We start from the raw sequence: 15,531 nt of genomic DNA, 5'->3' as shown, positions 1-15,531 counted from the left end.
ATGGACATGCCTGCCTCAGCCATCAAGCAGTCGATTCCAACAATCAAGCTCAGCTGATCTGGGTCATAGTCAAAGCTTTATCCCTCTATGCCTGAGTGGGTTACCAAGGTCTTAAATGGAAAGCTGTTGTATGATTTCTACTTGGAAAATTAGCAAGAACAGGGTAGGAGGGTGTTCTGCTCAACTTACATTTAAGATAATAAAAATGTTTTCATATTTCAAATATACCTTCAAAGCTCAAATAATTTACTTAAATGTAAAGAAGATAAAAAGAAGCACCTGAGTAGCAATTAGAAGATGTGCATATATTTAAGAGTATATCTGGAAATCATTTTTGGGTGTCTAGTAAATGTATAAAGACTGTAATTTTTATTCTTGTAAATGTGGGAATTTAAGAATGAACATAACTATACTGACTCTGAGACTGTGGTGTCTTGGAAAATCCCTGATCTCTGAAGTACAAAATCATGGAGTCAGTATATATAAGTAGAAATGGTGAGGATGCCACAACGTCCTTCCTCTGATGTTCATATTGTGGGATTGGGGCGCTGACCTTCTGTAAAAATGCTTAAAAAGGGTAACGGCAATAATTGGATTTTTCTGTTAATTTGTGTAAAAGGCAAATTATTCTTGTTAGAACTCACATTATCAAATCTCACACTTCTGATATGGCCAGCAATTTCTTATTATGTTGAAGGGTCAGTCATCCTTGTTTTTTTTTTGTTTATAGTCTAGACAGTCACTGCTCCAGTACCATCAGGACTTAAGGAGTGCTGGATTAGTGAAAATGATGGATAACAGAAGGACCACGTACAAGCAGTAGCTAAATACAATATCACACCTTTAAAATATCATGTAAATAAATCATACACGTTGGATAAGAAAGGAAACAGAGATTTAATCAAGCAGCAAGTATAGTTTTAATGAAGTGATGTACTGTACATGCACAGGTATACTGTATTTGTACAGTTTAGTAAATAAAGGTTCCATCTGGGTGAGCAGAAGTTGTTAGCGTAGCTTAGCTCTGGATTTAGAAATATTTCCCCCCTCTGTTCTTTGTTTTCTAAGTATGTTTTGAACATATCTTGCAATGTTAGCTGTTTCATATATTTTGGTCTCTGTCTGACTAGCTTATCCTGATTCAAGTACCTGAGAGGGGTTGTTGAGGAGAAGGGAAGTCTGAATGAAGAGGTCAAAGCTAGAATCAGAGGGGCTGCAGCCAACTGGCATAGAGTGTCAGGTGTAGTCTATGACAAAAGAATGCCAAAGAAGCTGAAAAGTAAGGTGTACAAGACAGTGATGTAACCAGTACTACTGTATGGTATAGAAACCTCGAGAGTAAAGGCAGAGTAGATGAGAAAGCTAGAGGTGATGGAAATTAAGTGCCTGAGAAGGGTGGTTAAATGTACACTGTGGGACAGATGGAGAAATAAGGACATAAGAGCAGAAGCCAAAGTAGCTCCAATTGCAGAAGAGATCAAAGAGAACAAATTACAGATGTTCAGACACATGTGCAGGAAAGCAGAAGACAATCTGGTGAGGAAGATTTGGGACAGACAGGAAGAAGGTAAGAGGAAGTGAGGGCGTCCAGCAAAGAGGTGGATGGATTGTATGAAAGAAGATCTGCGACAGTCAGGCATGACTGTTGAAGAAGGCAGGAGTGTGGCACTGAATCGAGAGAGAGATGGCAATAATTAACATGATACCCTGACCCCATGTAGAAAAATGGGAAAAAAGGGGGCTGGTGATAAATACCTCGACCCCATGTGGAAAAATGGGGAAGAAAAGTTGGCTGATGATAATGATCTGACCAGTTTATCCTGTAGAATATAAACACTCAATTCTTGTTCAGTAATAAAACTTCGTTGCTCTAATCCTTTCTGTAATTCAGCTGTCAAGTCAATTAGCCAGTTGATAGCAAGTCTCTGTTCTACAGCTTCCTCATCTTCATCACTGCTTCCTCCCCCAGTATCTTCTTTCTCTGGCTGTATAACCATTTACACAATGTCCAAGTCAGTATAATGATGAACAGTGGGCTCATCCTCATCTACATTCATCCAGTTTTAGACATTGTCATCATCCAATCTTGATGCAAGATCCTTGGCAACAGGATTCGTTAGCTCTTGAGCAAAAGAAAGCAGTTCACATATTGTCTGTTTTTCCTTACTCTAAAGCCTGAAAAGTTGTTTTCAATCTCATCACCACCACATTAAATCTGGCCATAATTTATGCTAACCATTCTTCAGTGTGGATTGCTCCACAGACTGCCAAGCATTAGCAGCACAGTAAATCATCTCTTTCATATGAAAGTCCTTTAGAAATTCCTGGACTTTTTACCAACATTAACTGCATTCAGTAGGTGCCTCATAAACGGAATTATACTTCGACTTGAAGGAACATAATATGCCATTGTCCGGGGGTTGAATTGATTATGTAAAGTTGGTAGGTAGATACCTAAAACATTGTTTTTTACCAGCAGTTCTGTTTTGGGGTATGCTGAAAAGATGTCTAAAAAAAGCATTATCTTACATTTGTGGTACAGGCCAACAGAGTTACAGTGAGGATGTGCATCAGGAACGGAATAATTTTCAAATTATTTTAGTGTGATGCTAGTTCTAATCCATCCTTTTTTGTTAGTATGGTTAATTACAGGAAAATGCTTCATATCTTTGAATGCTCTGGGATGTAAACTTTTGTCAGTGACCAGTAACTTACACCTGTGGGTTCCTGCAGCATTAGAGCAGCCAAGCACAGCTACACAATCTTTAGAGGCCTTAAAACCTATTGGTGATTCTGTATCAGCTGTTGTTAGCATTCTCCTTGGTGTACATCGCCAGTACAAGGCAGTCTCGTCAGCATTATACACTGCTCAGGGCTTCATTTTTCATTGAAAACTAACTTGGCAAACTCATTAACAAAGTTGACTCCTGCTTCTTCGTCTGCTGAGTGTTTTTTTACCACACACCATTTGAAACTTTAAATCATGGTCTTTGCTTGAAGTGATGAAACCGCGCCTCACTATAGTCACACTCATAATCTAGGCCTAGTTCTTCATGAAACACTCTTGCTTGTTCCTGTACCATATTTCCAGACACCTTCACTCACACAAAGCTTAAACCACTTTATCAGCGCTTTATCAAGTTCTGAACTCTTCCCATCTTTCATTGTTTTTCTTACACACATATTTCTTTGAACCCCTGCCAGCAAAAAAAAAAAAAAAAATGTAGCAATTTTTCTTTCTGTTTCTTTATATCATAAACTGTGGAAGAGCCAATGTTGTAATACTCGCATAAGCTCTTCACCATTACACCACTGTCCATTTTTTTAAGATCTCTACCTCATCTTTAATGGATAATGTGTGGTGCTTTTGTTTCACAACATGAGATGAGTTTCCTTTACTTACTGAGGCCATCACACCAATACATAGGCAGATGTAGTGGAACCAAATGCAGTAAGAGGGTGGAGTTTTGAAATCATAATCATATTAGTGAAGGAACCAGATCACAGGGAGGCAGATTAGTGAAGGCTGACCTGTATAAAATGCTTTCTATAAACATATCTTAAAATGTTATCTCAAGTCAAACTTTGCAGAATTTCACTTACCCTTGAATTTAGAAATACATGTAATGCAAAGTGAATGTTTAAATTGTAATTTTCTTTATGTTTTATACTCATTTTTGCAAAAAAAAAAAAAAGATTTTGTTTGAAAACTAAGTATTTTCTTTCCTCTGTTTTCTCTGAGACTGTGCAGCCTCAGAATTGACATAATTATATTACTTTACAATAGTAGTGCAACCCCCCCCCCCCCGCCAGTTTGTGTGTAGCAGTACTTGGTTCCTTCAAATAAATTTCCATCTGGAAACATATTGCACTTCTCAGCAAGGTCAGAATTCAGAATCTGATGTTTTGTTCATAGGTTCATAGGTTCATAGGTAGATACTAGGCTATCTGCCCTAGGGCATTTATAAGCCTAGCCAGAGTGTATTTGGCTTCCGCCTCCCTATTAGATTAGCCTACTGTGTCTCTGTAAAGTAGGTCACAGAAGGTACCCTTTTAAGATTAGTTTACTGTGCCTTTGTCTAGCAGGGACACAGGAGAGACCCCAGGGGTGAATTTGCGATTTCCCATCCACGCGTCCAAATTTCGCTTGAAGAGGGTCAGCGAGGGGCTATGTCTAACATGAACTGGGATTCTATTCCAGAGTGAGGGGAGCCTCTGGGAAATGAATCTGTCTCTCCAGCATGTCCTATTTATTTTTGTGCTGAGGTTTAGGTCCCTGGACCGTGTAGCTCTAAGGGACTTGGATTTTTTGAGATGGAGCATGTCCATTAATTCTGGGTTTGACATGGCTTTGTACATCAGGCATAGATCGCCTCTGAGTAGGCGGTAAGCAACTGAGTAGAGCTGGAATTTCTTTAGTTGAGCTGCATAGGACATCTGTTTGTAGCCCATGATCTTCTTGGTGAGGTACTTTTGGGGTCTCTCCAGTTGCTGCAGGTGTCGGGTAAGGTACATCCCAAAAGGGGCATTGTATTCAATTATGGGCCTGATGAGTGATGAGTAGAGGGGCACAATGACCTCTCTAGATGCGAACCCTTTCGTGATAAGGTAAGCTATATAGAAGGTCTTTCTAACCACTTTGGCAACGTGATTATCAAAGGAGAGATTACTATCTATGTTGGTCCCCAAATCTCTAATTACTTCTTCCGTACTTAATGGATTACCACCTATGTGGTAATTTGTGGGCACCTTGTTTTTCCCAACGGGGATGACTATGCACTTTTTAGCATTTAGCTTGAGGCCGTGGCTCTGGCACCAAGCATCCGTCTCTGTGAGACCCTTTTGGAGGATGCTTGTGTCAGCTGGAGATTCGATTATGGCCCCCAGCTTGCAGTCGCCTGAGAACTTTGTCAGCCATAATCCCCCCGTGTTATCCTGAACCTCAGAGAAGTATATACTGAACAAGAGAGGTCCCAGAACTGAGCCCTGTGGGATGCCATTTGTAACTGGTTTGGATTCGGACATGGCACCTGTGATTCTGACCATGTGGGTTCTATCTCTGAGTCAGTTTGCAACCCATCTTGTGATATAGGGGTTTATATTTAAGCTGGTAAGCTTATTTATGATGCCTGAGTGGGGTATTGTGTCGAAGGCTTTTGCGAGGTCCAGGTAGGCTGTGTGGACTACCTTGCCCTCATCTATGGCTTTGGTAACTGTTTCAAAGAAATCAACTAGGTTTAAGAGGCAAGATCTGCCCTTAACAAAGCCGAATTGGGTAGGGTCCAGTGTCTGGAGGCTCCCAATGTCTTTGTTTATGAGTTCCATGATAATACGCTTCATAGCTTTACAGACCAGACTAGTCAGGCTTATGGGGCGATAGTTTTGAGGGTCCGCTGTGGCACCATCTTTGTGGAGTGGGACCACTGTAGCTGTACGCCATTCTTTGGGTACGTATCCTGTAGTAAGGCTAAGTTTGAACAGTGACTTAATGTGAGGGTTCAGTTCTTCTTGGAGCTCATGTAAGACACAGCCTGGGACACCGTCCGGTCCCATAGATGCTGTGTTTTTTGCTTTGGAGAGGGCAGCTTTCACCTGTGCATCTGTGATGTCAGGGAGGTTACATTCAGTTGGGATAGGCGTTTGCTCCTTTGGGGGGGAAGGGGGAAGAAGTTTGCGCTGAATCTGTCTGCCAGGATGTTGGCTATGTCTGTAGGTTCGGTATATTTTGTACCGTTATGCAACAATTCAGAGCATATCTGGGAGTTTCCACCCATGTTTCTGACATAACTAAAGAAGGCCTTGTGATTATCTTTAGTGTCTAGGGCAATTTTTCTTTCGAAACTGGCCTGTACACAATTTTGCAGCTGGTTATTAAATTGTCTCACACACTTAACAAAAGTATATTCAGAAATAGTTCAGTTAAGAAAACAATTGTGAAACTAGCATAAGAAGTGTGTTATTCATTTGTCTAACAGTAATTATCATTTGCAAGTAAAATAAAATGTTCCCTCTGTGTTAAAACAATGTAAATGCTGATGTATCACCTTGCATATTTGTTTGTGTCCAGCTCTGGTTTATAGATTCATAGAGTTATAGATGGGTTCATAGATATTCCAAGACCATTGAGTCTTATGACCATACATGCTGTGTTATAGTTTCATACTGTTTCTACACTGGATGTTTGTGTAGAGAAATGATACGTACATCAAAAGCTTGCTAGGGATAGGCAATCATTTAGTCATTCAGTCATGCCGTCATTTAAACCACATACTTCAATCTAATGTCACAGAATACACAATTTAGAAAAGAAATAGAAGCATAATAAAGCTATAGTATTCAGATAAATGCCTTCTCAAATCCATTAACATTTCATAGGTAAAGCAAGAATTACAAAATTATATGTATCTTGTAATTACTGTAATAATAAAACCAAATTATAACATATGAGTAGTGCGGTACAAGTAGTGTATAGAGATCACAGCAGTCTGACAAGCAGATGATATCTAGTGCCCTTCAATACAAAGCAGCAAACTGCCCAATGTCGTACAAATGAGTTAGGATTACACTGCTAACAAAGTACTATGTAACATGAAGAATACCAACCCTACTTTAGAGATCAGCGTGTTTTCTGTTGTTCTCTTCCTTCATCATTTATTACGTTCATCTGTAGCAACATTAAATTGATGCAATACAAGCAGGTACCTGTTGATAACAGGACTGTCTAATAGGAAAAGTTTCAAAGTTACAGGTTAGCTGACCGCTTGATGAGGCCAGAACCAAGCAGAACCAGGAAAGTGACAGTCTGAAAATGCTGCACTTTGGTCCCATCTGGTGCAAGGCAGGACTGGGACATTAAGCAGGCTATGTCCAGGCATACTGTCAGCCAGCCTTACCTGGACTGTAGTCATGTGCGTTCTTAGCCATCTTTATTCAGGGTACATCCAGGTATACTACTGACCACCCTTATCAAGGCTGCATCCATGTATGTATTACCAGCACCCTTACACAGGCTGCACTGGGGTACACCATCAGCCACGCTGATTTTGTCTGCAATCAAGTGCACTATCAGCCATTATCAAACCATGATGTCTCTTCTGTCTAGCAACATTCATTGGAGTGTCAACTCTGCAATCATCCTGACTGGTTATTGTTATAGCAGAAAACATTTTTGGGTATGTCTAGCCAGCCTGTGCATATGAAGATATCAACTTTGTGCTGTACACCACTTGCATACTATTGTTAACAAACTTGCCCCTCCCCCTCTCAGTTTCTCTCTCTCACACACACACACACACACACACACACACACACACACACACACACACACACAAAATCACATTTCCTATGTATCTTTCCTTTAAATGAGCTCTAAAAATGTCATTAAGTACAGCCCTCCTCCTATTACCAGGGCAATTGCCAGTTGGCACTCGAGAAGTAGCATGAGAATGGAGATTTCTGATTGGATAGAGGCATTAAATGCCAGGAGGTATATGGAGATTTCTGATTGGATAGAGGCATTGGATGCCAGAAGGTATATGGAGATTTCTGATTGGATAGAGGCATTAAATGCTAGTAGGTATATGGAGATTTCTGATTGGATAGAGGCATTAAATGCCAGGAAGTATGTAATATTATTATGTGATGTGCATCTTGCATATCATACGGCAAGAGGTCATTATGGCACTCAATGCTTTGAGCAGCCTGTAGGTTACACTTTAGACTAATGTTAAGGAAATCACTTTAGCTGATAGATCATATGGTTGAGCTGGTACTTGTAGAGGTGGTTTCTTCATTTCCTACTGGAAGTGCGTCTTTGCCCAGCTGTTTTTCCTCACAGACTGCCCTGCACTTGATAAGCACCCACTGCTACAGCTGAGTGTTCTGTGGTTCAAGCAACCATCTACAAGGCTATGATTTTTGATAACTTCAAATGTAGGGTTCACCGTTTGTCCTTACTAAATCTCCTTCTCTCCAAATGGACCACCATTTTATTATTTGAAGAACATGAACATCCAAACAGACTAGGTGATTAGATAAATCATTTTACCTTGGAGTGTCCCCTGTGGATCTTACTAAGAGATCTTTAGAAGAAATAATTTGAAATTCACTAGTTCAGCATTTTTCTACTGAATAGTTTGCCAGTCATCTCAGCTGACACCAGTACATTTTCAGGAAGTATATATCATAACTTTCTGAATTCTCCCTACTCCATTGAATGCAGGGCAAGAAACCCACAGCATCTAAGGACCTGGCTAAGTAAGACAAAAGTGGGAGAACATACATTGGTTCTCTTACCCTGAGGAACAAAGAGGGAATTCCCATCATAGGAACATATACATTGGGGATGCAGGAAGATTGCCTTCGGATTTTGAATTAGCTGGCATGTCTAGGTGGAGCAATTAGTGATATGGTGAATTCCCATTATACGTACGTGCACACACTCACATATGCATGCACACACACATATGCACACGCACACACACACACACACACACACACACACACACACACACACACACACACACACACACACACACACACACACACACACACACACACACAAGTGCATGCACGCACAAATGCAAATCAAGTGTGCAGCCAGAATATTTAAAGAAAACAAATCCAAGCCAGCTATGGATGACTGCACACCAATATTTAACTCTTGTTATTTTTTTCTTACTAAATGTAATACATTAAGTTCTACTATCCTCCTGAAACATCCACTGGAGCCAATGAGAAGAGGCTTTCCTTAATGACCTTTCACTTTTCCTGGACCTCACCTTTGACCAGTCATCATTGTCCTTTCCCAAAGCTGGCCTTTGTAATGATATAGGAACCTTGCATGCATTACACAAAATGCACTAAATCTGAGGACTTGACTAAGTAAGAGAGGAGTGAGAGAACAGAGAATTCCCACTACAGGAAGGTATACTCTGGAGACATTGGAAAATTGCATTGGGTGTCTGAATTAGCTGGTGGGGGGTCCTATGCTGCATGCTGTACACTGTTTGCTGAGCAACCTTTCAGCAACAGAGAATCAGAAGGCCTCTCAGAGGTGCGCAGTGAATACTTCAATCACATATTTAGAAGTATAATATTGCTTGTCATGCTTATTCATATAGAAAGAGCATATTTAAACTTACTTTCTGACAAACTACCGGTGACCTTATAACTGATAACCTCACATTTACTTAAGCAACTGTGGTCTTCTAATGCTGCCATTGTTTTGTTATATAAATGTCAGATTCACTAAAATTGTTAGTGAGCACCTGCAGGAATTATGACATCTTCCGTATCTTTCTGCATTATCTAGCCTTGTTCCATAATGTTGACTTTTTTCTTTCTGCCTGTCATTTTCTATCCCGGTTGTATTTCAGATGAAAACAGTAGTGCCTGAAAACTATTAACACATTTCAGGCCTTGCTTGGGGGGAACATAAAGATGGGTTACCACAGTGGAGTTCACAATCAAAAGACACAATGCAAAACCTATAATTTGAAATAGGTGACATTAGCCCAGTATATATGAATAGAGTCCAGCTTTCTATAATGGTTCCTATTATTTAAGCGAATGCTTAAAGTTGTGAACACTGTTTCATTGAATGTGCTTACGCGAAATAGCAAAATGCCGAAAGCACGGAACAGTGATTTCTTTCCTAGGGAAAAAAATTGCTGGGCCATTTTCGGGACTTTGCCATTTCCTCCACTGTGGTGCAATCTCGGAGTTGCTATATTTAAGTGGAGGGGGGGGGCTTTATTTTGTGTTCGGGTTTTTATTTATTTATTTATTTTTTTACAGATCAGCAATTTTTTTTCCCCTGGGAACCAAATCAGTGATCTGTGTGTTCGACATTTTGCATTTTCGTAGTGCTTGGGTCGATTATATAGCGTTTGCAATTTCAGGTGTTCACTAATATAATATAGACCCTTCTTACAGGATTTTAAATTGCTAGCAAAGTCTTCCAGTTTTTGGATTTATTCTCTTGTCTCTTGTCTTGGTTTTCAGTACATCAAATTATTTTTCAACACAATTGCTTGCAAAGGAATTTTAGCAGTGACTAGCTTGCAAAAAAGTATTAAACTGATATCATGGCAGAAACAACAACAACAACAAAACACATATAACACTCTTTTCAGATTTTTCAGGTGTGAAATGGGTGCTGAAAGGACCATCATACTCCCACATCAAAACCTGGTTATAGAAAAACGTTTTACTTAAGTTTTATTTAAAGTTTTTGCCTGTGACTCATAAGCAATGGCACATGGTACCATACTTTTATACAGTAGATGCGTTAACTTATCAGTTGTGTTTTCACGAGTTAACGGTGGCTTTTCTGTCCATTCTCAAGGTCAGTTCTTACTCTGCTTACCTGCACGATGCTGTGATGCTATACGCATCTGTCCTGAATGAAGTATTAAAGGCTGGACATGACCCCCATGATGGCAGAACACTTACTAAATATATCAGAGGTTCTAACAAATTCCGATTTTATGGTAAGATTTACTTGTATACTTTTTTGCATGTATGTTGATCTGTATGAGCACTATAGTTCCATACTTTTTGTGCCATGAGAAGTCAAATCAGACGTGGATTTGTTTACAGCAGACAATAACCATTTCTTTCCCTAGGTAAGTAAAAGTCCAAGATGCGTTCATAAATTATCATTTCTTTTCCATCACATTTGACAACACAACAGACATTGTCAAAAATAGTAACAGTACAATGTCTGAGCAGTAAACCTTTTCATTTTTAGTTTAATTTTCTAATTTTTAATAGATCCATAGATCTTTTTTAGACTCGGGCAAGAAGGACATGGGTAAATAATATATATAAATAATTTATACGTATATATATATATATATATATATATATATATATATATATATATAAACACACACACACACATAGATGTACAGATGCATACACACACATACATACATAGATGTACAGACACATACACACACACACACACATACAGACTGATACATATACACACACACACATATATATATATATATATAAACACACACACACACATAGATGTACAGATGCATACACACACATATATACATAGATGTACAGACACATACACACACACACACACATACAAACTGATACATATACACACACACATATATATATATATATATATATATATATATATATATATATATATATATATATATAAACACACACACACACACATAGATGTACAGATGCATACACACACATATATACATAGATGTACAGACACATACACACACACACACACACACACACACACACACATACAGACTGATACATATACACACACACATATATATATATATATATATATATATATAAACACACACACACACACATAGATGTACAGATGCATACACACACATATATACATAGATGTACAGACACATACACACACACATACAGACTGATACATATACACACACACGCACACACACACACACACACACACACACACACACACACACATATATATATATATATATATATATATATATATATATATATATATACATATGTGTATAGGAGGCATCAGACCAAGGCAGGTGAAGATAAAGTTCAATTTTAATCCACATCAAGATACAGACAATGGTGAGTGCTTTCGTAGCCAGAGCTACTTCATCAGACAGTTGAAAATCATTGCTCATTCATATTTAAAAGTTACCAAGAACCAATCAGAATCAAAGTTCAATTAAAACAATACAAAGCTGTTGAGCTATTAATTAAAACAATGTAATAATCATACTTAAGGTACCAAATCTAGTCTATAATTCTAGAATAAACCTATAAAATATACTTAACATTACATTTAAAATTACATTTAAAATTGTTATCTGCGTAATGGTTTATGAATAAGTATAGGTTTAATAGAAACTTTGTCATTTAGGCCCCTGCCTATATTAGCCCGCATTCTAATGATGCATTCAAGTTCCTTATTCTCTACCAGGTTCTTTACAGGACCACTTCTACAACCTATTTTGACATTGTCTACTACCATAAATTTAAAGGTGTGTGTCGTATCTGATGCCATCACATGTCTTGCTAGAGCATTAGTCTCTGCCCTCCTATAAATATCAAAGACATGCTCCCTGATCCTATCACGAAACCTCCGTGTAGTCATACCTATATAAAATGAACAACATACATTGCAGTGAGCTAAATATACAATATTTGGGGTGTTACAGTTAGCTGCTAGTTTAAAATAAACAGTCTTCCTTGTATCTGGGTGTTCAAAATATCCTTTCTCATCAATATATGTACAATAGTTGCAGGAATTACATGGAAAGGTTCCATGATTGTGTGTTGTAGGTTCAATATTCAGCTCATGGCCATATCTACGCCCACATAAAAGCCCTTAATGGATTTCTTGTTTTTATATGCATATCTGGGGTTATCTCCTACCAAGGTTTTAACCCTGTCATCTGATCGAAGTATATTACAATTTCTGGAATAGATTTCCTGTAACATCCTAATGTTACTGGCATACATAACTGAAAACCTCATGGGATTCGTTCGTGCAGTTTTGTGTTCATATACCTGATTTGGACTGGAGAAATAAGGTTCTCCTGTACTATTCCTAATGGATTGTGTATTAGATGTAATGGATTTAATTTCCTTGCTCTTATACCCTCTCTCATGAAATCTCCCTTCAAGTTGGTGCAATTCACTTACAAATTTCTCATCTTTGGCTGTTACCCTAGGTGTCCTTAGTACTTGCCCTTTTATCACATTCCTAAACACATGCTGGGGATGCATACTCTGTTATTCACCTGTGTTTGCTCTAGTAATGCTGACATCTAGAAATTCAACACATTTATTTGACCTATGAACTGTAAACCTCAAAAAATGTGTGCTATTATTTATATCCCTCAGGAAGTGTTGTAGAGCCGATGCACCTCCTTCCCATAACAGGAAGAAGTCATCTACAAACCTTCGATAAAAAATTATTTTCTCAGACCATATTCCTGCGAAAATATTTAGTGATTCCCATTTAGCCATAACCAGGTTGGCCTAGCTATTAGCACAAGAAGTGCCTATAACCACGCCACCTTTTTGTCTGTAAGTGTTATGTTCAAACATAAACACATTATTCTCCAATATGGTTTCCACCAAAAAACAGAGGAGATCTACCATTCTAGAGTCATACATTCTGTCTTCCTTCTAAAATATTGATGTAGAAATTCCATTCCCACCATATTAGGTATTACAGTAAAAATGGACTGCACATCCAAAGTAACCATTAAGCAGTCCATTGTTGGTGTAAAACTGTTAGTGAATACATGTAGCTCTACTAAAAATTGTTTAGTGTCTCTAAGGATAGAGTTGTTCCTTGCTAGTACAGGTTTCAGGTGGTGTTCTACATATATTGATAGTGGCTCTTTACACCACCCTTGTCCTGCCACTGTTGTTCTCATGGGTGGATTGAGAGCATGCTTATGTGTCTTGGGTAGTCCCTGTATCACTGGTATAACAGGATCATCCACAATTAAATAGTTATATAGGTCCATAGTGATCTGACCACATTGCATACATTCAAACAGAACATTGTGCATCCTACAAATGTATTTCCCAACTTTTACATGGTCTATCTTTTCATACACTTCTTCATCATTTAACATACTGTACATCACATCCTCATAGAAAACATAGTCCATAACCACCAATGGTCCCCCTTTGTCAGCTGGCCTAAAACAAATACTCTTATCCTTATGTAAAGCCTCAAGTGCTTCCCTTTTATTTTTCCCCATATTAACAAAGCATTTAGTGCATTCTCTATTATCATACATGGAATATATATCATTAGTACATGCTTTTTCAAAGGTTTCAATTGCACCCATAGTAATGGGCATATACCCACTAGGCTTCTTAAACAAATTAAAGTCCTTGTCATTTACATTAGCATTTTGAAACTGCATTTTCAGCATTAAATTTCTAGTGAACGTCTTTAATTCAATTATGTTTTCAGTTAACATCATATGATTGGCCGGTATAAAACTCATACCTTTACTTAGAACAGTCTCTTCCACTTCATTCAGTTTGCGGCAAGAAATGTTCTATATCAAAGTCCATTTTTGGTTTGCGACATTTTCTTTATTGTTAGAACATTCTCTTCTTCCATGGAGGCCTTCCTCTTCAGGTGTCCTGTCCCCTGGTTCCACTGGTAAAAATTTGGTGTGCATATAGGGTATGGTAAGGTTATTCATTCTAAATCCTCACTGGGTTGGTTAATAACTCCATTACTGTTTACAGACTGAGCAGTTTCTTTTCTGCATGCTCCAGTCCCAGCAGGGGGTGTGGTTTCGGCATGTGAGTCAGATAACCTGGGATGGCCAATCTCACTGGTAAAAGTAACTTCCTGACTCCCCATCCCTTGTGCTGCATTATTATTTAAGGTGGTATTACTAATATTGACAGCGAGTCAGTTATTACATTCTTCATAGAATGCCCATTCATATGCGAATGTAAATTGTTATTGTATTCTTCTCTTGGCCAGGAGAAGACCCGACCAGTAGCAAAATCATTGGTATCATTCTGAATTTTCTTTTTCTTGTAATTCAGCAGTTGGGTCTCATAAGCATTAACTGTCTCAATGATATGTTCGATCGTTCACTAGAAATTTAATGCTGAAAATGCAGTTTCAAAATGCTAATGTAAGTGACGTTCACTAGAAATTTATTGCTGAAAATGCAGTTTCAAAATGCTAATGTAAGTGACAAGGACTTTAATTTGTTTAAGAAGCCTAATGGGTATATGCCCATTACTATGGGTGCAATTGAAACCTTTGAAAAAGCATGTACTAATGATATATATTCCATGTATGATAATAGAGAACGCACTAAATGCTTTGTTAATATGGGGAAAAATTAAAGGGAAGCACTTGAGGCTTTACATAAGGATAAGAGTATTTGTTTTAGGCCAGCTGACAAAGGGGGACCATTGGTGGTTATGGACTATGTTTTCTATGAGGATGTGATGTACAGTATGTTAAATGATGAAGGAGTGTATGACAAGATAGACCATGTAAAAGTTGGGAAATACATTTGTAGGATGTGCAATGATCTGTTTGAATGTATGCAATGTGGTCAGATCACTATGAACCTATACAATTATTTAATTGTGGATTATCCTATTATACCAGTGATACAAGGACTACCCAAGATACATAAGCATGCCCTCAATCCACCCATGAGACCGATAGTGGCAGGACAAGGGTGGTGTACAGAGCCACTACCAATATATGTAGAACACCACCTGAAACCTGTACTGGCAAGGAACAACTCTATCCTTAGAGACACTAAACAATTTTTAGTAGAGCTACATGGATTCACTAACAGTTTTACACCAACCATGGACTACTTAATGGTCACTTTGGATGTGCAGTCCCTTTTTACTGTAATACCTAATCTGGTGGGAATGGAGTTTTTACATCAATATTTAAAGGAAGACGGAATGTATGACTCTAGAATGGTAGATCTCCTCTGTTTTTTGGTGGAAACCATATTGGAG

At 38.3% G+C, this 15,531-nt stretch overlaps 1 protein-coding gene across 1 annotated transcript in view; it reads left to right on the top strand.

Moving 5' to 3' along the window:
- Positions 1 to 15,531, top strand: part of LOC122788632 (guanylate cyclase 2G-like) — a 699,012-nt gene that overhangs the window by 135,661 nt on the left and 547,820 nt on the right. The window contains 1 exon segment of the mRNA XM_044055531.1: positions 10,349 to 10,493. Within this exon segment, the coding sequence (XP_043911466.1) occupies positions 10,349 to 10,493 (145 nt within the window).

Source organism: Protopterus annectens, chromosome 14.part0 (genome assembly GCF_019279795.1).
Source record: "Protopterus annectens isolate FY-2018-M chromosome 14.part0, PAN1.0, whole genome shotgun sequence".
Taxonomy (NCBI): domain Eukaryota; kingdom Metazoa; phylum Chordata; order Ceratodontiformes; family Protopteridae; genus Protopterus; species Protopterus annectens.
The sequence above is the reverse complement of the archived record's forward strand: the minus strand, read 5'-3'. Positions and strand labels throughout refer to the sequence as shown.